The sequence below is a fragment of the Epinephelus fuscoguttatus genome, linkage group LG3, assembly GCF_011397635.1.
Source record: "Epinephelus fuscoguttatus linkage group LG3, E.fuscoguttatus.final_Chr_v1".
Taxonomy (NCBI): domain Eukaryota; kingdom Metazoa; phylum Chordata; class Actinopteri; order Perciformes; family Serranidae; genus Epinephelus; species Epinephelus fuscoguttatus.
Window position 1 is genome coordinate 44,865,292 of NC_064754.1, and position 24,944 is coordinate 44,890,235.

At 42.6% G+C, this 24,944-nt stretch overlaps 1 protein-coding gene across 3 annotated transcripts in view; it reads left to right on the forward strand.

Annotated features, from left to right (window-relative positions):
* The window catches only part of LOC125886562 (high-affinity choline transporter 1-like), a 43,027-nt gene extending 19,975 nt beyond the window's left edge, over window positions 1-23,052 (forward strand). The window contains exons 2-8 of one of the 3 annotated variants that reach the window (XM_049572868.1): window positions 2,229-2,342; window positions 2,443-2,598; window positions 2,699-2,847; window positions 7,379-7,522; window positions 20,367-20,520; window positions 21,561-21,778; window positions 21,935-23,043. In XM_049572868.1, coding sequence (XP_049428825.1) covers window positions 2,288-2,342; window positions 2,443-2,598; window positions 2,699-2,847; window positions 7,379-7,522; window positions 20,367-20,520; window positions 21,561-21,778; window positions 21,935-22,498 — 1,440 coding nt within the window. In that variant the 5' untranslated portion in view covers window positions 2,229-2,287 and the 3' untranslated portion in view covers window positions 22,499-23,043. Of the gene's footprint in view, window positions 1-2,228; window positions 2,343-2,442; window positions 2,599-2,698; window positions 2,848-7,378; window positions 7,523-20,366; window positions 20,521-21,560; window positions 21,779-21,934 lie in introns of all 3 variants that reach the window. The other 2 variants (XM_049572867.1, XM_049572869.1) reach the window with 2 other exon arrangements.
* Window positions 23,053-24,944: the final 1,892 nt, after the last annotated feature.

Here is a 24,944-nt window from a genome sequence, read left to right on the forward strand (position 1 = left end):
GTTACAGCCAACCCCCTTTTGCATCCAGATCGTCCAATTCCCTCTGCATCAAGACACAATAGAAAAGGTGGTCAAGAGTGGTAATACAACACTATAGCAATACTAAATAAACACTGTAATATAACCATAATTCCCCGTAAAATTTCCATAGCAAAATTGTTGTATTAATTTTCTATAGTGTAAAAGAAAATGTACTGTCCGGGACACATTTTGTCTTGTATTTCTGTGCACACCTTGCTCTAATGCATAAACTTTAACATGCTTGGAATGGCATTAGAAGTAATTAAATCAAAAGAGCTTTTTGGGACATAGCAGAGAAATGCTGATTCAGCAAATCTCAAATATTAAACCAGGTTGGAGGCGAAATCCAATGCATCAGTGAAGCTGCAGGTGGTGGGGGGCTGACCACTGTACCTGGCCAGGAAGCAAAGGCAGCTGGCTCACTCTCTAATGTAATTCCCCACCTCACTACCTACAGGAGGCAACCAGCCTCCCCTCAAAACACTGAAAGGGTTCTCCTGTCACCACTGGAAAAGCTTCCCTGATTCTTAATGTCACCACTCTAAAAGTCCTGGACGGCACCACCACAACCAACCCAGACAAGGTGAGTGGGTGCTCTGCCTTGTACGTAGTCAAGTCTAGCATGGAGGGAGCGACAGAGAAGCAGAACATGACACAATAATTGTAATGACTGGAGAAAAACCATTAAAAACACCCAGTTATAGGGGATCAAGAGTGTAACATATAAACATACATTTAATAATTTCCATTTAATATGTTCTATGTGTGATTCCCAACATAGTTTGTGATCTAAAATCACTCCCAAATTTTGTTTCATACACTCTTTAATTTAAAAATCAGTTTCACTTCACAATTAGCCCTAATACCCCTAAACACCATAAATTTTGTTTAATATTTATTTAGTGATAACTTATTAACAGCAAACCATTTTTGTCAACATGATCAGTTCCCTTTCTACTGATTTTAATAACTCTTTTGTGTCCTCATCTGATGAAAATAAATTTGTGTCGTATGCAAACGTTACAAATTTCAACATATTAGATACTGCACAAATATTATTTCAATAATGTATAAATACATTATTGTATGTATTAGACCCTCAGGTCTAAGGTACAGATCTCTTGCTTTTAAAACAAAGAGAGCCATGTCCAGCTTTGTACCCTCATTCATCAGACTAATGAATAACAGCTGATTTGATCTAATATGTATGCTTGTGGGTGTGTGTTTGTTCTTCTCTCCTTTTAACATTTGTATTTGTATTTTTAACTTTTTAACATTTGTATTTATCTATTTGTATTTATTTTGTTTAATATGCACTATCGCTCTTCACAGACGAAGTTCCTAACGGAAAAATAAAGTTCTTTGAATTGAATTGAATTGAATTGAATTGAATAACTTAGGGGCGGCACGGTGGTGTGGTGGTTAGCACTCTCGCCTCACAGCAAGAGGGTGCCAGCGTGGGTTCTCCCCAGGCACTCCGGCTTCTTCCCACAGTCCAAAGACATGCAGGTTGGGGACTACGTTAATTGATAACTCTAAATTGTCTGTAGGTGTGAATGTGAGCGTGAATGGTTGTCTGTCTCTGCGATAGTCTGGCGACCTGTCCAGGGTGTACCCTGCCTCTCGCCCAATGTCAGCTGGGATAGGCTCCAGCCCCCCCGCGACCCTCAAGAGGATGAAGCGGTTAGAAGATGAATGAATGAATGAATGAATAACTTAGGTCCTAATACCGAATCTTGTGGAACACCACAGGTTACTCCTCGAAGATGCGATTCAGTATAATTCATTTTTACACATTGACACCTGTTATTTAAATAACTTCTTAACTCATATCATAGCGTTCACATTTCTGAAGACATAGGGAATGATCGATTGTGTCAAACGAATCCAACAAAGTAAAGGCAATCTGCAAAACAAAGGGACACAATTTTATTTACTTCATTTTACTTTATTTACTTCACTTCTTTATGTATAAATGCAGACGTGGTTACTGAGTGGGTCATTGTTTTTTCCACAAACTATTTCCCACCAGTATAAATAGAAAACGTGGTGACTGCTGAACCTCAAAGGGACAGTACACATCATCTGCTCTCTGCAGCATTTCGGCTGCTGTATACTAACACTTGCAACTGTGCACATACAGTATACATACTACAGTATATTCTACTTTAAGTGTGTGTGTGTGTCTGTGTGTCATTTTTCTGCAGCAACGTGGGTCGGAGGTGGTTTTATCCTGGGTATTGCTGAGGCGGTGTACTCTCCTAAAATGGGCTTAATATGGGCTCTTATGCCTGTGTATTACGCAGTGTCTTTCATAATAGGTAAGACATGTCACACACTATAAAGGCAAAAAGCTGTACTGATCCTGAATTACACAGTGTAAATACAGTATAAACTTTAATATCTCATCCAATGCAAAAGGTGGTCTTTTCTTTGCCAAGCCAATGAGGGATAAGGAGTATGTCACCATGATGGACCCATTCCAGATAAAGTATGGCAAAATACTGAGTGGTGCTCTAGTGCTGCCTTCTCTGCTGGTGGATGTGCTGTGGGTGTCCTGCACTCTGCTAAGCTTAGGTAAACATTTATACCTATCTAATAATGCAATACAAAAAAAAAATCAATTAGTGGAGGCAAACGAAGCATTTCCATTACTGTTTGTGGGTTTGTCTAACAGGATCAACTATGAGCGTGATTCTGGACTTGCCCTATGTCTATTCTGTTTGGATCTCATCGGCTGTGGCCATTATCTACACATTGTTAGGAGGCCTCTATTCGGTGGCGTACACTGATGTTATCCAGCTCTGTTTAGTTTTCCTCAGTTTGGTGAGTTACACTGCCTTATACAGTAGCACATGTTCATTTTAATGATACAGTATCTGCAGGTATGTGACCTTCTAGTATAAAGCTCCACCAACCGATATGTATTTAACCTTGATCTTGATAGCACAAGTGAGTGCTAGACAAAGAGCATATTAGAACATTCAGCTTAAAGTTCATTAGATGGATACATCTTTTTGGAATGTATGCAATCAAATAAGTTCTGTTTGTGGAAGTTCAGTGACTGTTGTGTGGTGTGTCAGTCTAAAGAGATCCAAATTTTCCAAAATGAAATCGAGCTCCAAAGCATTTTACAGAAAAAGTGTGAAGGGCAGCGACATTAAAAACTGAAGCTGTGGAACCGCTTTTGGATTTTTTGGTTACATGGAGCCCAGATCATTGTTATTATTATTATTATTATTATTATTGTTATTATCATTATTATTGCCTTTATTTAACCGAGGTGTCCCATTGTGATAGAAAATCTCTTTTACAACACAGACCTGACCAAGGTAGCAGCCAATCAAAACACATTAAAATGCAACATATGATTCAAAAATCCACAATAAAACAACAGCTATTCAAACACAGTGGCCTCTTGAGAAAAACAAGCACATCTCTATCATCACATCCTTTATGATACCCTTAAATTCAGCAATGGGTATAGGTGTATCTAATTTTAGATCTTTTTCAAGATTGTTCCATGCTTACAGTGCATAGTAGGAAAATGCACTTTTTACCAGATCTGTTAAAACCTAGGGTACATTAGAAAGCAACCTCTTGGAGGAGGGTAGCTGGTAATTATCAGAGCTGACACACAGCAGGTTGCAGAGGTAGGTCCGAAGTTTGCCCAGTATTACTTTATAGAAAAAAAATATACTAGTGCTGTTGTCTGTGAGTGGTCAGTGACGTCCAACCCACCAAATTATAAAGAATGCAGTCAGTGAGGGACGTTACATTCGTAATAGAATGTAGAGATGCATGGTATACTGAATCAGGGCTACATAAAATGGAGGAGGGTGCATGCACTTACACTTTGTCACCATAATCAATCACAGACCGAAAACTAACTTCCACAATTTTTTTTCTTAGCACTGAAAGTAAAAGATGTATTTCTAAAATAAAAGCCAATCTTGACTGTAAGCTTCCTAACTAGAGTAGCAATATGTACAGTAAATGAAAGCATGTTATCTATCCATATACAAAAGTACTTGTTTGAGGGCACTCTTTCAAGGGATTTACCATCGGAATTAAAAGTGCAAATATCATCAAGCAACTGTGAGCAAGACCATGAACTTTGTTTTCTGAGAATTTAAAATCAATTTAAAATTTAGCAGAGCAGTTTGTGTTGACTGAAATGCTCTTGTGCCGCCTGCATTATGGAGGGAGCATGCATGTAAATGACAGTGTCATCTGCATATAAATGAATGTTGCTTAAATGTCTTTACACAAATCATTTATAAGAACAGAAAACAAAATAGGCCCCAAGATGGAACCCTGGGAGATACCTTTATGCCTGGTACACACTCCACGATATCAGCCCCATTCTAGCCCGACGCAGCAATGTATGGTGTCGACATGGATCGCGAACGACAATGAGTGTCGTACCCGATAATCCATCGTTTCATCTGGTGTAGTATGTCATAGTTAATGACAACCAACGCCACATTTGGGATGCCTCTTGATGTTCCAACAGAAAGTCTAGAATGTTTGATTTTCTTTTTGTCTCCCACAACTTCTCCTGTCCCAGCCGTCACTTTGACCAATAGGAACACAGAGTGATCTGCTGCCGTGGACAAATGTATGACAACAACACCCCAGCATTTTAGATATTTTACATATTTCCTCTAGGGATGTTACCACACAGAGTAAAAAGGAGAAAATGAGAAAATGCAGACATGAAACAGCAGAGGCACTTTATCAACCCAGTGAGTACTGCCATTAGCGTCAAGCTAGCAAACAATGTTATTTCTCCATAATGGATAGACATAAGTAAGAAAGTCAAAAAATAGTGGCGGGGCTTTTACTTACCACAACTGCAGAGGGTACCAGCTTTATTTGAAACAGACTACATTATAAACGGGCTGTTATTTATTATTCCCTCTGTATTTTTATATTTTTATTTTTTATCCGCTTCCGTTTGCCTTGATAAAGTTAATGCATTTCAAACTCAACACTTTCTGTATGTGTTTAAAATCAAAAGCCCCTTATAACTTCAGTTGAGAGAATCCTTTCATTTTCTGAATAGGCTTTTATTGTAAAACATCTGCAGGAACTTATTGTGGAGGATTCAGTGACTTGTATGTTTGTGTACGGTACTTCAAATGTAGCTCCTGCCACCTGCTGGTGCTTTTTTACATTACTACAACAACATTTCGGCTGGCACATGAACAGACACAGTGACTGAAATAGTAGTAAAAGTAATAAAAATAGGACAAGAATAACCTGATGACATCACACACGTCGTGAAAGATGACCAGGGTTGATTGGTGTGGCCCATCGTGTAGTGTGTCATGTCTGTTGGCGAAATCACGGCACGATTTTATGACTCCACAATCACCTAATGTGACATAGTGACTGTCAGAACTGACAGAAATTTCGTGCAGTGTGTACCAGACATTAGTTTTCTCAGGAAATTCCGATTTGTGGTCTTTTGCATAAACGCACTGAGTGCAATCTACAAAATCATTTTGGAATCAGTGTACAGCTTCAGGACAGGAACCAGCATTCCTTGGCTTGTTCAGGAGTAGTCTGTGGTTCACTGAATCAGTTGCTTTAGAAAGATCCACATACAAAGCAGCTCAATGCACCAATGATATTATTCATCACAGCTTATACACTTTAACATGCGATAGACACATACTCTTCCCATTATGGTCAAAATTGACTCCTAACATCAAATTAGATTTAATACATACCGCATATATCAGCGGAACACAAGTATAAACTGTTTCGTATACACACACTACAAACTAATCTGCGGTTGCATCACATACAAAATGAGAAAGCACATATTAGTAAAGACAAGTTGATTAATCAATCCAACTATATTTTAAAGCTGCCCTGTGGAGTTTTGTCCATTTGCGCCATCTGCCGTGTTTTTCCGAGTACTGCAACAATAACAGTCAGCATGTGCCGTTCGATGACGTCAGCAATACGAGTGAGGCTCCCGCACCGCACGCCGCCCTGCGCGCTCTGTGTGAAACAGGCTTTACTCTGGTTTGATTTCTGCGTTTGTCACTCTCTCGTTTTGCCTTTTTTCCTTCTTCTGAACGTCGCGGAGGTTGGGGAGGACCAGCGGGACCAGCTCCAGAGGCTTCGGAAGCTTTCCTGGGCCGTTTCTTTGGGTTTTCAGACATCTTTCAGTAGCTCCTCTGCTAGCCTCGTCGTCTCCGACATTTCCAACTGCGCATGTGATCTTTGAACTCTATGTCAAATGCGTCATTTCCTGTGCGACAGCGCGGGAATGTCGCTCCTGAGAGGCAGTATCACTTCTAAGCAAACCAGAGACTGTTGTGTGGTGGAGATGCGTTCAATGATCATCTTAATAACTCCTTTGGCAGTGGCTGTAATGTAACGGACATTGGTTTATATGTAAAAACTCCACAGGGCAGCTTTAACTCAAAATATAATATGGGATTCCTTACGGGGACTCTTCTTAACTAATGTCACAAGATGGCAGTATGACTCCATGTTAAATGAGGGTTTAAACACATGAAATAATAACTCACTCATACTATGACCTACAAGAGTGAAAAAAAATCATTCAACTAACAAACAAACAAGGATTATGCACAGTTACAATGTTAGAACATGGATAAAATGTATAGTTTTACTTTCAAGAGACATTTCAAGTTGGATACAAGAGAAACTTAGTGTCTGCTCAGGAATGCATGCTGAATTTACGACCTCCACATCTGTTCTATATCTCATCTTCACCAGGTTGAGAACCAGATAGAGCTGGTGTGGCTCCCATAGATGTGACAAAAGGGGGAAAGAATGTGGTGAACTTAAAAGCATAGTTAATGACCCTGGTCTGGCAGGTAATCTGGCTGAGTTGTCAAATGCTGAATTTTTTCCAGGATGCTAATCAGCAACTGGGATCTGGAGGGTTTCCAATTGACCCCTTTACCACCCTTAGTATCACGATGATGGTGAAAGAGTTTATCAACAAAGAGGTGAGGCCGGAACAAAGCAATAAACATTTGACCCTCAGAGTGGCCCATCTCACCCCTGTCCATTTACTTAAAATCTAGGTTTTGGGAGAGTTCAGAAGGCTGTTTTTCCTACAGTAGATACTGTCCCTTGGGAGAACACCATCTTAGGAAAACTCAATCCTGCAATAAAAGTTATTTATTACAGATTTCACATCTTTTGAACCTTTCACTGGAAAGGGAAAAACACAGAAAACCAACACCTCCAAAAACCACCTAGGCCAAACAGCAGTGTTGTTATGTTTGATGAATTGATTGAAATTGATTAACTGACTTGCTGTTCTAATGTCTTCGGTCTGATGATCTCAATGTTTTCTCTCCAGTGGTTGTGTATCCCATTCCTGCTGCTCAACCCCACATCTACAAACATTGCCCAGACTGCATTCAACCACACGTTCCAAGAACCCTGGGTCAGCACTCTGGAGCAAGACAAAATCTGGAAGTGGATTGATGACTTCTTAATGATTGTAAGAGCAATATTCATGAGTGTCATACTTTCCTCCTTCCATCCATAAACTCAGAGCAAAGCTGCATGTCAGTAGGACAGTCAAAACACCATCAATACATTCACATGTACTTAAACTGAAATTGTCATGAAATGAGATAACCTTTTAATGTAAGACAATGGAGTAGTCACTACTGGGTCTTTGTGGTGATCACATACAGATGTTCTTTTAAAATGTCAGGAGTACTGCGCTTGTTCCATCTTGCAGATTCCATAGGTGGAAAAGTCTCCTTTAAAAACAGTCCAAGGAACACTGTAGAATTTGTGCAGATTAAAATGATTTTAATTTACATGGCAGTATGTATTTAAAGTGATCACCGCACTGCGACCAACACAGATCTTCTTCAGGGTCAATGACAGCTGTAGCTTACACACCTATATTGTGTAACATCAGTGTTGAGCAGTAACATGTTAATAGTAACGCTGTTAGATTTGGCAGTAACTAATACTCAAATGCGTTAGTTTTTAAATTCAGTAACTCAGTTACTGTTACCAAACAGTGCATTACTCCGTTATTTTTGGCCAGGTTTTAAAACAGCGCGCAGCATGCAGTATTCCTTCACAAACTGAAGTTCCCTTTCACTAAAACATTTTAGCCCTAAACAATAAAAGATAGTCAACTCAGACAGAGTTATATGAACAATTCTTACCAACGCATCTTAATGAAACACGTCTCTCTCACCATCTCTGAAGTCACTGTCGACCTGCTGGCCTCACCACAGTGCTGTAACGTTACATTAGGCGGTAGCGCTTCTGTAGATTTTTAGTCCCAGTAACGTTATATCCAGTGATGTGATATCCATTGTTATCCAGAGGAAGCTTTTGTTGTGGACAGACAATGTCTGCAGTGGGTGACTCGATTCGTCATCATTATGTAGCTCTTCAAATGTTCTCTTTAGCTCATTTTCCATATTTGTATCCAAGTACTGTAGTTGTAAAACATTTAGCTGCCTGACAGTGAGTGACTCCACTGTAGAAGACAGTTGCATGTTTCCTATACCGTTCAATTGATTTGTCAAGTTGTAGTCTAACAGTCCCTTGGTTAAACTCCATCCGCTGTCGCTTATCAGAATCAGAACCAGAATCAGAAATACTTTATTGATCCCCGAGGGGAAATTATTTATGTTATAGGTGCTCCTTGCAAGAGAGGAAAGATACGAGAAAATTAGAAATTTAAGAAATTTAAACAATAGTATTTACAAATATATAGTTAAATAATCAGGAATTATTAACAAACATAAACGTAAATATATATATATATATATATATATATATATACATATATACATATATATATTGTAAACTGAACAAGATTATTTACACAAACAGAATATATACAGTCAGGGTGAATGGGGTTATTGCACAAGTTAAATTAGATTATTGCAGTGTGTGTGAAAAAGTCTCAGGGCCACTCAGAGGGAGGAGTTGTACAGTTTGATGGCCACAGGCAGGAATGATTTCCTGTGACACTCAGTGGTACATTTAGGTGGTATTAGTCTCCCACTGAAAGTACTCTTGTGCCTGACCAGCACATGGTGGAGTGGGCGTGAGACATTGTCCAAGATAGTTCGTAGCTTAGACAGCATCCTCCTCTCTGACACCACCATCAGAGAGTCACACTCCGTTCCCACAACGTCACTGGCCTTGCGGATCAGTTTGTTGAGTCTGTTGGCATCCGCCACCCTCAGCCTGCTGCCCCAGCACACAACAGCATAGAGGATAGCACTGGCCACCACAGACTCATAGAAAATCCTGAGCATAGTCCGGCAGATGTTGAAGGACCTCAGTCGCCTCAGAAAATAGAGATGGCTCTGGCCCTTCCTGTAGAGAGCGTTAGTGTTTTTAGCCCAGTCCAGTTTATTGTCAATGTGTACCCCCAGGTACTTATAGTCCTCTACAATGTCCACATTGACCCCCTGGATGGAAACACAGGGGTCACTGGTGTCTTGGTCCTTCTCAGATCCACAGCCAGTTCCTTTGTCTTTGCCACGTTGAGCTGCAGATGGTTCTGCTCACACCATGTGACAAAGTTATCCACAACAGCCCTGTACTCATCCTCATCACTCTTGGTGATACATCCAACTATAGCAGAGTCATCAGAAAACTTCTGAAGATGGCAGGTCTCAGTGCAATAGCTGAAGTCCGTGGTGTAGAGGGTGAAGAGGAAGGGAGAGAGGACAGGTCCTGAAGCCAGTGATGGTCCTCATTACACTCCAGACCTCTCTCATATTGTTCTGCTGGAGTTTCCTCTCCAGCTTCCATCTGTACCTCTCCTTAGCCTCCCTGATCTTCATCTTCAGCTCCCCCTGTATTGTTCTCACCTCCTCCCTGTTACCAGCTCTGAAGGCCCTCTTCTTTGAGTTGAGGATGACTTTGATGGCTGGGACAGTGAAGTCCACACAGAAGCTGATGTAGTCCGTGATGCACTCTGTGAGCCTGTTGATGTCCTCCCCATGTGGCTCACAGAGTGCCTGCCAGTCTGTCACACCAAAACAGTCCTGCAGTGTCTCATAAGCCTCCTCTGACCATCTCTTCACTGTCCTCATGGTCGCAGGCTGGCTCTTGACTAGTGGTACATAGCAGGGGTTGAGGTGCACCAGGTTGTGGTCTGACCTACCCAGAGGGGGGAGGGGGGAGCAGCTGTATGCATCTTTGGCGTTTGCATACAGCAAGTCCAGTGTTCTCTCCTCTCTGGTAGGACAGCTCACATACTGTGTAAATGTGGGTAATGTTGTTGCCATGGTGACATGGTTGAAGTCACCCGAGATAGCTATGAAGGCACTCGGGTGTTTAGTCTGCAGGCGGGCTATGGTGGAGTGAAGGACGTCACATGCCGACGTCGGGTTGGCAGAGGGGGGGATGTAAACAGTTACAGTAATGGCATGTGAAAACTTCCTGGGCAAATAATACGGCCTGAGTCCAACAGCAAACAGTTCAATGTCCGGGCAACAGATAAGTTCCTTAATAGAAATATGGTCAGGACTGCACCAGTGGTTGCACGTTGTACATTATTTACTAGAATGGCAAGCCCCCCTCCTTTGCGCTTACCGCTCTCGGTGCAGTCCCGGTTGGCCCGAACGGTCTGAAAGCCGCTGATGGAGACGTTGTTGTCGGGAATGTCCTGGTGAAGCCATGTCTCAGTGAAGCACATCAGACTACATTCCCGGTACTCCTTCTGACTCCTGGCGACCGCTGTCAGCTCGTCCATCTTATTTGCCAGTGACCTCACGTTGCCCATGATGAGAGAGGGGAGACATGGCTTATATCTTCTCTTCTCCGTAAGCCTCCGTTGTCTCAACCCTGCTTTTTTCTGCTGCTGTTTACTTCATCCTCTGTGTGTTTTCCTCCACAATTCAGCTGGTATCTCCGATGTTCCGGCCGCCAAGACGGCCGGCCTCAGCGCGATCAGCTGATCTCTGGAGTAAACAATGCGGCCATGAAGTTGTTGTGCAATGGTGCCGAGTCTGAATGAAGTAAGTAATTCCAGAGTGAGGAAAACGAGCACAACTCTCTCAATCAGCATGTTTTGAGAGGGCACGGTTTCAAAATGACAATCACAAAAAAGCAAGCACAAATACGATGAGTCCTAAGTCGAGTTTTTTTTTTTGGGGGGGGGGGGGGTACTTTTCTATTCTCAGTAATAAATTACTTTTTGGTTTAAGTAACTGAGTTACTTTTTAATGAAGTAACTAGTAACGGTAACTAGTTACCGTTTTTTCAGTAACTAGCACAACACTGTGTAACACTGATAAGCAAAGTAGGAGGACTGCTTCCCTGTCAATGTGGCAAGCATATTGATAAAAAACACGGAAGTAATGCATCATCAACAGGGTTTGGAGACAAGGGGTTAATAAGGAAATTAAGGAAAGAGAGAGGATGCCACCTCAGTCAAAACCAGCATCATCAAAGTCACTGTCAAGCTGTTTTTAATGTATGACAATATACAGAATAAGCATGTACTCACACATAACTGTAGTTTCCTGTGTACACATATGTACAGCGAAACATAAAACAGATACATAAACATACCTCACTGGCTGCACACAACTGAGAGGGAATGAGTACACTTTGCACAAAAATAAAACTTCAAACTGGGCGAAGCAATATCACTTTTAAATCATTAAACATTCAGGCGGAGTGTAAAACTTCTGCCACTCTACACTCTACTGTCTCGGGGAGAGGTCTCAGGCCTACCTGACTCAAAATGATGTCAGTCATATAGGCTTTAGCTGTTCAGTACAACTATCAATCAATCATGTCTTTGTCACAAGGAGTGATATAACATAAGACTTGAGTGAAATGTGATCCCATCAGCCCCTTTAACTTGTGCACTGTCATTTATTTCTTTTTGGAACTTCTTACTATCACAGCCTGCATTCTGCTCATCCTCTCTCTCACCTACTAAATTTCCATTCACCTGCACCTGCCATCTGGCCACACCCCCTTCATCAAGCCAACCCCACACTCCTGTGCACAGCTGTTGCCTTTCCCTCAGTGCCAGATTGTTCTTTGACTTCATGCAAGACTTTCAAGCATTCACTCTTGATTTGACTCCCTGGTACTGACCCTGCCTGTTCCTGACCTGCCTCTATCGTCTCTGCCCTGATAATCACCTCAGCCTTCTGACTCCGACTCCGAGTTCTGCCTGCTCCCTTCCTAGTGCTTGGCTCTGTGGATACACGGTGCTACACCCATCCTATTTACCGCTGCTGTCCTGGTATGGAAAGCCACTTCCAGCCTCAAGAGAGACCCATCTGCACTCACGGTACAGTCCCCTACTCTCAGATTGCTCAAGTATTGACTGCCTGCTCTCATCTCACTCACTCACTCACTCACTCACTCACTCACTCACTCACTCACTCACTCACTCACTCACCACCGGACCTACAAGCAAGCCAAACTCAAAGACCCCACAACTGTTTCATATCTGTGTTAGCAATACAGGTCGTTATCAACTGTCTGCCTGTCTCAGTGTGCTGCATTTGGGTACAATCACACCCCGTGACACTTACATTGTTGGCTGCTGCTTTATAATTGTCCATGTTTCTGGATGGTACTGATAATCCCTGGTTTCTGGTTGTGGAATGATTTAACTGTGTACACATCCCAACCTCAACAAGACTGCTGCATGGTTGCTCCTCCAGAAAAATGGGCAGCACTGCTCTGCAGCCATTTCTGAAGGGTGTATAGCAGTGAACAGGACAGCACCTCATATTCCCATCGTTATACTAGTCCTTATTCACCATAAAGCACACTTCTGTCCTTCCCCTGCCAGAGTCCTCTGCTCTGTCAGATTAGCATATAGAAAAAGAGTCACCTTGCTGAATGGTGCTGTCCATATATTACAGTTTTTGATATTATGTTGGAAACTGATGCGGCATGGAGAATTAAGAAGGGGCAAGGACAGCTACAGGAGGAAGTTGGAGGAGCGCCTTCAACACAACAACGTAAGAGAGGTGTGGAGAGGCCTGAACACAATCTCTGGCCACAACAACAACAGCGGGAGGGGCCCAGAGTCCGGAGAGCGGGGTGGGCGGATGAACTGAACCTGTTTTTCAACAGGTTTGATTCTACTCCCTCTCCCTCCCCTACCCACCAGAGCACAGACCCAGGGCCCTCTCATCCTTTCTGGAACACCTCCTCCCCCTCCCTCAGGACATCAGGGACATCAGCTGCGCCCTCCCCTCACCTCTTTACCCCACTCCACTTCACACCTCCCTCCCCCCATCTTCCTCAGCTGGAGTCATCCCCCACCCCCAGCTGACCCAGGTGAAGAAGGGGCTCATGAAGATCAAGGCAAGAAAGGCTACTGGTCTGGATGGCATCAGCTCCAGACTGCTGAGGGACTGTGCAGTCCAGCTCTGTCAGTTGGTTCTGCACATCTTAAACCTCAGCCTCAGTCTGGAGATGGTTCCTGTCCTGTGGAAGACTTCCTGCGTGGTTCCTGTACCAAAGACTGCACACCCCAGGGAACCCAACCACTTCGGACCTGTACCCCTGACCTCCCACCTGATGAAGACCATGGAAAAGATTATACTGAACTATCTCAGACCCCTGGTTAGAACAAAACTGGACCCCGTGCAGTTCGCATATCAGACAGGCATTGGGGTGGATGATGCAGTCATCTACCTGCTCCACCGATCACTGTCTCACCTGGAGAACACCGGAAGTGCTGTGAGAGTCATGTTTTTTTTTTTTTTACTTTTCCAGCGCTTTCAATACAATACAGCCATCTTTGCTCAGGGGGAAGCTGGAAAGAGCTGGAGTCGACCGCCACCTGGCTTCGTGGACCATCGACTACCTCACTAGCAGACCACAGTATGTGAGGCTTTGTGACTGTGTGTTTGATGTGGTAGTCTGCAGCACAGGGGCTCCACAGGGGACAGTCCTCGCCCCCTTCCTCTTCACCCTGTACACATCGGACTTCAGATACAACACGGACAGCTGCCACCTCCAGAAGTTTTCTGCTGATACAGCCATTTCTGTCCGTGCACTGAGCAACACTGATATCAGACAAAAGCTGGAGCCTGTTATTGTATAAAGTTGCTGTGAGCTGTGAATTTACCACTTCTAGGCAGAGGCCAGCAGACAGCGTTATCTTGGAGCCTGACTAGGCAAAACTTCTCTTCCTCCAGACAGCTGCTTTCGTCTCACTTAGACTCAGCCTGGGTCTGGGTCCGCAGCTGCCTGTACCAGAGACCAGTGTGAAAAAGAGAAATCCTCACTCTGCAGCTAAATCTGGGGACATTTAGCTGCAGAGTCCAATATAAGCTAAAGTTGAAGGAGATAGAGAAGATAAACTCACAGGCTTTCTCAACAACACTGCCACCTTCAACAAACCCAGGCTCCATTTATGCGAGCTCCAGGTAGTGACAGTGCCGATACTACCTTTCCCAGCACATTCATCATAGTCTATTTCACACGCTACATAGCATAACTTCAATATAAGCTAAAGTTAAAGGAGTTAGAGAAGATAAACTCACAGGATCAGCAAACACACTCACCTTGCAGCATGGTCTCAAACAAAAGGGATTCAAATAGGCCACTCTCACACTTAAATAACCTTCCTCTTCCGAGATTTTCTCCTGCACCTGATCTCAAGGAGTTATGTACCCTGCTTAGTAGTTCCCCCTGCTGGCCCCCAACTGACATTATTCCTCCTCATTCAAATCCACTGACTAGATCTAGCTGCTTCATCTGACATTTCCTTCACTGTCTTCCTCAAACTCTGTCCCCGCACTCCAAGTTCCCCCAGGAGCAAGACAGCTTTTCTTGCTATGAATCCCCTACACCCCACTTCCACTGGACAAATCCTAGTTTTCCATCCTCGCTGCTCAGCTTCTGCTCCTAAGTCTGCATACCTAAGCTTTTTTCTTTCATAGGCTTCTTCCACTTAGTCTTCCCAAGGAACTGACAGTTCAATGAAGTAAACTATCCGTTGACTCACTGACCACAACACTATGCCAGGCCTCTGATTGGTACAAACTATTTCCTGGGGAACAACAAGCTTTCCCGCTAAATCTACTTGCATGTCCCAGTCATAAGCACCTTCTAGGCAGCCACACCCTTGCCTCCTTACTAACTTATCCCTTCTGTATTTCTCTCCCTCACGGACAAACTGAATTGCTAAACTCCTATTCTTAAAACCTTCTGAATTTACCTATCTTCAATGCCCGCAGCTAAACTTTTCAACACCTGGTTATGTCACACCACTCTGCACTTTCCCAATTCAACCACTGTCCCTGTTTAGCCTGGGCCACTAAATCTGCACCTTTTAATATCTCCTCTTTCCTCACAACTAGCTTTCTTTTATCTTTGAGACCTGCTTTATTCCATACCAATTTGTCTTAGCCAAGCCCAAGGCCTCCCCAGCCAAACTGAACATTACCTACAATCTCTGCATGCCTAAGAGCTGCCTCTGCCTCCTGAACTGCCAATCTTGGCTTCCACTTCCTCCCCTTGGTCCCTAACCACACTCCTAACTACCATGTCCTTACTCCCAGATAGCAACAGCTCTGTCCTGACCTTGGTACATTTAATTTCCTCTGTTAAGTAGATACTGGCAGCTGAAGTACCCCTTTTCCATACAATGCAACACTACCTAGGCCCCTAGGAGCGCCCAACCACTTCCTTATATAGGGGCTAACCGACCTTTCAATTCTCTCCACAATGGATATTGGAATTTTATAAATTGACAATGGCCACATTAACCTATATATAGGATAGGATATAGGATATAGCCCAAATTGCAAACACAACTTCAACTTTCCTGGAAGTTCTGATATATCTATTCTATCCATTCCTTCAGCCACATTGTTTCTAAATTTCATCATTCAACTCCACATTGTACCACCTACCCGAGCTCTTTACTGACTTTTCCCTAATTGTTGGGATTTCCTCATCTTCTATGACAAACTTCCTATCCCTTATTATCCCTCTATGTATTGAGATGCTTCTAGACTTATTAGGCTTGATCTTCATGCTGGCCCACTTGAGGTTCTTATTTACCTTCTCTAGTAGCCTCTTTGTACATGGCATTGTTGTGGTCACCAGTGTCATGTCATCCATGTAAGCCCTAACTGGTGGAAGAAGCAACCTGTTCTGCCGTCCCTCCCCACCTACCACCTACTTGGAAGCCCTGAGGATTACTTCCAAACGCTAATGGAGAAATTGTACACCCTGCCATAATACCTATTTCTAGCTTCTGCCAACCTGTTGTGAAACCTGCCGTACTTAGATACAACCTAATAACCTGAAAATATGCTTTCACTAAGTTAACAACTACCTGTGGCACGTTGAAATAGTTAAACACACTCCAAATGAGGCTATGTAGTACTGAACCAAACGCATTTGCAAGATCTAAAAATATTACATGCAGGTCCCTTTTTTTAATCGTTGCTGCCTGAATCTGGTGCCAGATCATGCTAGTATGTTCCTAACACCCTGTAAAACCTGGTATTCTGCACCATAGTATCTATTTGGCTTTCCTTTCTAAGTAGCTAGCTAATCCCTGCGCTACTACACTAAAGAAAATCTTCCCCTCTACATTTAAGACAGAAATCATCCAGAATTGGCTAAGGTCCACGGACTTCTCCTTAGGAATGAGGACACCCCCTGCCCTATGCCATGCTCTTGGGATAATTTGTTTCTCCCAAACTATTCTTAGCTGTTTCCATAAAAATTTAAGGATATCAGGTGCACTTTTCTAAACCCTGTAGGGGACTCCATTAGGCCCTGGGGCCGAAAAAGCCTTTGCACGCCTGACCACCTCCTGAACTTCCTTCCACCTAGGTGGCCTGACATCTATCTCATGCTCTATCCCTCCTAATGGAGGGATATCCGGTGGAAAACCTCTAAGCCTGCTTAAGATTACTGTCAAATATCTATTAACGGTCTCCCATTCTTTACTGTCATTTGCCCTAGGCCATCTAACTCTATCCTTTAGCTCCATGGTTCTCTCTCTGACTGGCCTGCTAACCTCAGTGTCACCTGCATCCCTTCTCACTACCCCCTCCTCCTCCTCCTCTTCAGTGGCAGTGTTACTGATATCCTGTGAACTGTGGTTTTCTACCTGTCGCTGGACTTCATCTGACTGACTCGACTGACTTCTTAAGAAGTACTGATCAGTGCGGCTACTCTGCCCTTTCTTTGCCACACACTTCTTCTTTCCCTGATGAGTTCTGAGGCCTTTCACTGATGTTACTTTTTGCCAGCCGCAAGGACAAACCTGAAGCATCTTGTTCTCGATTGTGCTACTTTTGTCCTCTACAGATGCGCTCTCCTTGCCCTGAGTGCTGCTAATTCTAGCCCTGGTGGATAGGTCTGTGTCCTTATCCTTCACTGAGTCACAGATCCAATGCATAGTCATGTCCGTTCCAATGTCTGTTACCATGTAATGCACCGCTGAGTCATTTTCCACCCCAGCTCTGGCTGACTCTTGGGGTATTTTCTCTATGTTGGTTGTAGCTAATTTGGTTGTAGTAAGGCTGCTAGGCCTCATCACTGCTACCATGGGTTGCCAGCCCATGCTAGCACCTTTGGGGTCTTTTCCCTCCTCCCTCAGCTGTCTTTCCAAGCAGTCACATGGTCTTTCCCTTGTTGTCAGCTTTCCTATTCACAGCAGTCACTAGCTGGGCTAGTTCTGAATTCAAATTCAAAAAGAAGTTTGTGCTCTAGAGAAAAGATCAGCACTCAGTGAATAACCTCCTAAGCCCTATGATGGCTTAGGAGGTTATTCAATGAGTGCAGATACAAAAATCGATGCATTGCCCACCAGTATTCTGAACTGGTCCAGATGGGCTTCAAGGACACATACTTTCATGTGGAGGTGGTTCCGTCTGTACAGGTTGTGCAGACCATCCAGGCTACTGTAGGACAACATGGCGGACTCCACTGATGAGAACATGCTTGTTATGTAGATACAAATTGCTTAGAATAAGAACATAGAATAAGAACCATACCAAAATGTTGTCATTTAATAGCCTACTTATCGAGGAGACATTGGCCCTGCAGTGCGCCGTCCCGTAGCCGTGAGCCCACGCTACTGTTATGGAATATAAATGAGTCATGCGTCCCCGCCCCCGGCCACTTGGCTACCACGTTTAGTGATAGCCTGGCATCACAAATTCCCTGTAAGTTAATAGAGTGGTAATTTTTGCGATTGATGAATACGTAATCATTCATGGCTATTTTATTTCATTTTGTTTTATTTGTTTTGGGAATCCTTTTTTAATATACTGAATATATGGCTGTTTATGCTTAGATGACAAGTTTGAGGTTTGTTTAATAATTATTTTCAGACTCAGCCAGAGCTTGCTGTGCTGCACTGCAAATCCACACTGACTCAAACTTGTGTACACGAGCTGAGACCTGACGTGAGATTTGATCGTACCCTACGCTCACGTCCAAATTGATAAATGCCAAAGTTGGCGTGGAAATGAGCGTACACCCATTATTCTGGCATACGTTCGTTTGATAAATGAGGGCCAGAGTGAGCAGACAAGTGAAACAAGTGGAAGAGTCAATATCTTGGCTTGGAGCCTTCTGAGAAACAGCCTCTGTCCACGGATCAAGGCCTGGACTGCTGAAGCCGAAAGAAGGGAAGCAGCCGGCTACTGCTGGATACACACACGCACAGCAAAATGTTCAATGGTGTGCAACTTTACCATGATAGAGCAGGCAGAAGGCAATGTGAGACTAGCAGGGAATCTGGAACCAGGAGAACACACAAGGGAAGTCAACACACCTAACCTGTGTGGAACTGGCTGTAGGCAGGGTGGTTCTGGCAAAAAGCAGAACAACCAAACAACCAAGTTCATTCTGCGGCACACACAAAGATTGAATCTGCAGCCATACAGTGAGGCAATTCACAGGAAACCACAGGCAGTAGAACAGGTAAACTTACTACAGAGAGCTCGGTGACAGCCTCTCCACACAGTCGTGGGGGAACAGGCAAACAGAAACCAGGGAGCCAGAAGCAGGGCTCTTGGTCAAGGACAGAGGGCTGAGTAGTTTACCGGGGAGCAGACAAAGTAGGAGAATCAGAGGCAGGCGAGGTCTGCAGGAGGAAGTAGTATGGGAATAAAAGCTGGAAAGTCTTGTATGGGTGTGGCGAAGAACAATCTGGCAATGAGAGTCTGTGAAGCTAGAGTCTTTATAGGGGCAGGGGGTAATGAGCCACAGGTGAGCAGAATTGGCTTGAAGAGGTGGGTATGGTGGGCCGGCAGGAGCAGCAGATGTGTGGACAGGTGATTGACTTGCAGGTAGGTGGGGTGGAGAGGCGGGATGAGTGGAAATCTACTGAATGAACTGAGAGATTGGAATGTATGGCAGGTCGGAAGTGTACATTGTGACACAGTCCAAAGGAACTGAAAGTACAGTGATGCTTATCTTGAGGTGATTATAAACTATAAACTTGGCTAACTGGCTATTTAGCCATGTCGCTTCCGTTTTGTTTAAACTTTCTACTTTTCATAAAGTCGAAGTGCTCATCACTGTCACTTTGTGTGAACCAACCAATCACAGCCTGAATAGGACGAAACATTTAAAAGAAGCTGCAGTGCTGCAGCTAACTCTCGAAATGTTGGACTCATTGTTACATGAAATGTAGGAACAATACCTACAAAAGTTATAAAAGTCACTTCTGTATTTCTTAAACTCAACCATATTGTTCAATTGGAATTCATATTATACCAGTGGTATATAGTTATTTGATTGTACATAAAATTGTAATAAGTATACTAACATTAGGAGTTTGCATGTTCTCCCCGTGTCAGCGTGGGTTCTCTCCGGGCACTCCGGCTTCCTCCCACAGTCCAAAGACATGCAGATTTGGGGACTAGGTTAATTGGAGACTCTAAATTGTCCGTAGGTGTGAATGTGAGCGTGAATGGTTGTTTGTCTCTATGTGTCAGCCCTGCGATAGTCTGGCGACCTGTCCAGGGTGTACCCTGCCTCTCGCCCGATGTAGCTGGGATAGGCTCCAGCCCCCCCGCGACCCTCAAGAGGATGAAGCGGTTAGAAGATGAATGAATGAATGAATACTAACATTATACTGTAACAAATTCTTTTATTTAATGTTGTACAAATTTATACTCATTACTGAGACTGGTGGACCAGTCTAAGTCAAAAAGTCCAGGGCCGTTTTTCATCCCCAGTCTATCCCTGTGTGTGATGGAACAGTGAGTGATGCCCTGGCTTTTGGACAGTACTTGTGTATTAGTATATTTTAATCTTAACTGTTCTTCCTCATCTTTTCTTGTCCTCAACATACATCTTTCTCTCCTCCCTGTGCTCTTTTATTTCAGGGTATTGGTAGTATTTCATTTCAGAGCTTCCACCAGAGGACGCTGTCTGCCAACTCATCTCGAACTGCCCAGATTACCTGCTATGCTGCTGCTGTTGTCATCATCATACTTGGAATCCCCCCTGCCTTAGTTGGTGCTGTCGCCGCCTCTACAGGTGGGAATTAGGTTTGAGATGACAGACCTTCAATACAGATACTTACATTGTGGACAGGAGTTATAAGTATTGTTGGGTCAAATTATTGATTGTCGCTTTCTGGCTAGTTGGCTTCCTAAGTCTACATATGGCCTTTGTACATTACCAAGAGCTAATGTGACACTGCCATAGACTCTATAAAAATAATGGACGTAGCCACTGTGGTGTCATCCACTGGTTTGTGGACTCAAGTGGCCTTGAGTCTTACATTTTGGCCGTCCCCATCTTGGATTTTTTTAGCCATAAGTAACCCGAAGTGACCATATTTAGACAAGATGGTAGCTGGGAAGGAGGGAGGGGTGGATTTAACTCATAGACTGTGGTGACAACTCACAGACAACCCATCACTCAAAGTGGCAATGCCTTTAATTTTGCATAACTTTAAGCCTTCAAGGAATTCAAACAGGTGAGTTATGTAAAAAAAAAATGCATCCCCTGTGCAGTTGTCATCAGTTGTAATTTCTTTGATGAAAACTATGATAAAAATTTTCTATCAATGACCTTTTCTCTATGACGAATATGAGACGATGAGCTACAAATTTGTTTTTAAAATAAAAACTAAGACGAAAAATATGTTTAATTTTTGTTGATGAGACGAACAAAAATGTTATGACCTATCAGACACTGCAATCAGAAAAAGGCCATGCTTGTAATTATCTTCTAGCCAGCAAAAACACTCGCACCGAAGCAGTGTCAGCCATTGGTACGAATGTGAGCTGTAATTCCGCAGTAAATAATCAGCCATGTGTGTCTGACTGTGGATGGTGGGAGCTGATGAATGGATTTATGGAGTTTGTTAGGTGCATCAGTGGCTGTTAGCCAATGAATGGCAGCAAAACAAGCAGACTAAGAGTAAATCTAAAATAGCTGTCAAAATGAACACTGGTTGTCATAAACAGGAAAAATGGTTGTAAATATGTTTCTACATAAATTCCATTTGGGTCTATTGTTCTGGTGAGGAAAAATTACAATCATTTATTTTTATTATTTCTCTCATCCAGACTGGAACCTGACGCTGTATGGTTCTCCATCTCCATATGTACGTGGTGAGCAAAGTTTGGTCCTGCCCCTGACCCTACAGAACCTCACTCCATCCTATATTTCAATCATTGGAATCGGAGCTGTGGCCGCTGCTGTCATGTCATCTGCAGACTCTGGCCTGTTGTCTGCAACTTCTGTTTTCTCTTCAAATATCTACAAGAACATCCTATGCAAACAGGTAAGGAGTTTCTCTGAAAATGAGTGTTAGGTGCACAACTGTTTGTTCTAATTAATTAAGTACAAACTTTTCAAATCAAAAGCCATCTATTTTGAAAAGCACAGGTAAATTAATGAATAATGAGATGTCTCTTTTTGTATGACTTCATGTCTCTAGGCATCAGACAATGAAATGCAATGGGTAATACGGGTCACAGTGGTGGTGGTGGGTGTGGTTGGGACATCCATGACGTTCTACACCAACAGCCCCCTGGTCCTCTGGATTCTCGGAGCAGATACTGCCTACACCCTCATATTCCCCCATCTGGTTTCTGTGCTCTTCTTTGAAGTGACGAATGGTTATGGTGCCGTGGTGGGTTACATCGTAGGGCTGACTGTAAGGGTTTTGCTGGGGGAGAATTCTGTAGGTCTTCCTGTTGTTCTTCATCTTCCTGGTTGCACACTGGAAGATGGCGTCTACATCCAAAAGTCTCCTATCAGGACAATCTCCATGTTGTGCACTTTGGTAACCATCTTAGTTTTTTCTTTGCTGGCTTCATTCATATTCAATCATGACCTGTTGCCTGAGAGGTGGGATATTTTCAACGTAAAGCATAATGTTACTGTGTCACCTGCGGATCCCGTCACACAGAATCTAAACGAAGAAGCAAGAAGTAATGCTGAGTATGATGAGAACACATATGGAGTTGCCTTGCAGCCAGTTTTGCCGACTGGATCGTAACCAGTTGCCCTTTTTTTCCCTTTCTGGCCTGAGTTTTGTAATAATCTTGTGTAAACATTTAGAAAAATTCCAAGTTGAAGTTGCCTGTATTTTAAGCTGTTAACTGTTGTGAGCATTTACTTTCTTTGTTAGTATTTTTTGTGGAACCAAGTTACACGAAAGAGAAATCATTTCAAAAACAGTGGATTACTCAAAATAAAGAATGATCCTATTTGCAATAGTTAATAAGTGGAAGCTTATCTCACCTTTCTTAATGTCTTCTGCTCTCTCCTCTCCTGCTCCACAGGACTTTTGCATAATACTGCAACAGCAATTAAATAGCAAATGGGAATAAATCAGAAAAGAAGCTGTACTAACATATCTAATGTACATCTGGTTCAAATAAAGGCCTAGTGCCTAATTCTTTTGAAAGAGCAATGGCCAATGAGAAAACTCCAACACTTGACCAGGGCTTTATTGATCGACCACTGGTGTAACAGTCACTCAGTAAGTCACTCAGTAAGTAATGGACAGCCTCTAGAGTTTATAGAGCTAGTTCTGCTTTTAGCCAAAATAAAGGCTGAGAGAAAAGTTTAAACCCTGCCTACTTTCTCACCCTTGCACACCTGGCCTATTGCTGCTTGAGCAGCTGTACTTGGCAGATTGTCATTTGTGGCAAGTTTAAAAAATTATTTGTGTGTGTGTGTGTGTGTGTGTGTGTGTGTGTGTGTGTGTGTGTGTGTGTGTGTGTGTGTGTGCGCATGCGCGCGCGTATTTACTGTACATACTGTATCATCTGTCACTATCATTTTAAATCCTGCATGCTGCTATCCATTCAGTATTTAGTTATTTGCACTAATAGACAAATAGACAATTTTTAGTTTTTATTTTGTGGTTATTGGTGCTTTTATATGGCCTATATTTAGAAAATATTTATAGAAACACCAATTCTTTGACATACTTGTGCACATAATAGTACTGACACACCTTTAGTCAGGCAGACATGTCCAGCTTTTTTGTCCTTGTTCCCAACTGTTATGTCTATTTATGTGTAAAAACAGTGAGAAAAACCCAGTAGAAACAAACAAAAAACAGTTAAATTCATTGTATGTGTACACATACTTGGCCAACAAAAAGTGATTCTCATGAGATAATTCTTGGATGAATCCATTCTGGCCAAATTTCATCAGGCCATGTGGTATTTGTCTAACTTAGTCTCTCGGGGAATGATCACTGCAAGAAACCACTGTTTGTGTCAATATTCATACTTTAATAATCATTTAAGTAAGTTTGATTGTATCTTCCTTCAAACAAATCTGATTTCCATGTGTTGTCTTGTGTTTATTGTGGTGGTGTTTAGTTGTAGTTTAATAAGTAACAAATGTTCATAACATTAAGGTGGATTTGTTCTATTTATTAGCACTTTTTTTTTTTTTAGCACAAACTGTCTATTTTGATTATTCTTATTATTATTATTTACCTTGTCTCCTGCTAAGAGTTATGTAATAATTTTCTCAGCGCATAACAGATCATCCCAGTGAGCTAAATTTGCTCTTACATTATTGTAACATAATCTTTGGAGGGTAGATCAACTTCAGCAGCTGGTCTTGTGCTCTGGTTGGCTCGGTGATTTTAAACAGGGTAGATTCATTTTGCAAAACAACACAGTAGGTAAATTATGACTGTGTTACTGCAGTACAAATCATTTCAGGCCCATGGGCTTAGCTAAATATGCTGAATATTTGATCTAAGCTGTAAAGAGACAGTAGCTGACTTAATGACGTGTCTGGAGTTGACCTTTTGTCAGCAGGAGGTTGTCACCATATGCTTCTGACACAGATGGATGGGGTTGTATGCGGCCTAAAAAGGGCGCTGAGTTAAGACATGGGTCTATCTATTTTAGAAAAGGATGTTTATAGATCTGGATAATAAATTTTGTCAAGAATACCTTACATACATATTTCTTTGTAATGAGACTAGTGTCATAACGTTACCAGGGCTCTGACCCCAGGTTCAGAGACAGAAATAGATCTCACAGAAAGGAGCGACTAATTCTCAGATGGAGGCATACTAAAGACAGCTGTTTTACATTTGGGATATACAAATGTACAACCTTAGACCCAGTTGGTGTAATGTCATAGCCAAGTCACAGAAGTAATTTATCTTCTAGTCAAAATGGTCCATGTGCCTTACAAAACAAGAAATCCACCAAGAACTTGTTATAACACAGGATGTAGAGAAGACTCCTCACTCTGTTGGAGTTGTCAGAACTACTTGCACATGCAATTGTACAGTGGTGTTACAGAGACACTTTTACCTCTGAGATAATCTTTGGCTGAGCGCAGATACAGGGTTTGTGTTGAAGTCTGTTTCCTCATTGATTTAAGTTGCTTCCTACCTTACCCTAAGACCAAATGTGTCCTTAAAGCCAACCAGTTGTGTTTTTGTGATGCTTAACCTCAACCCA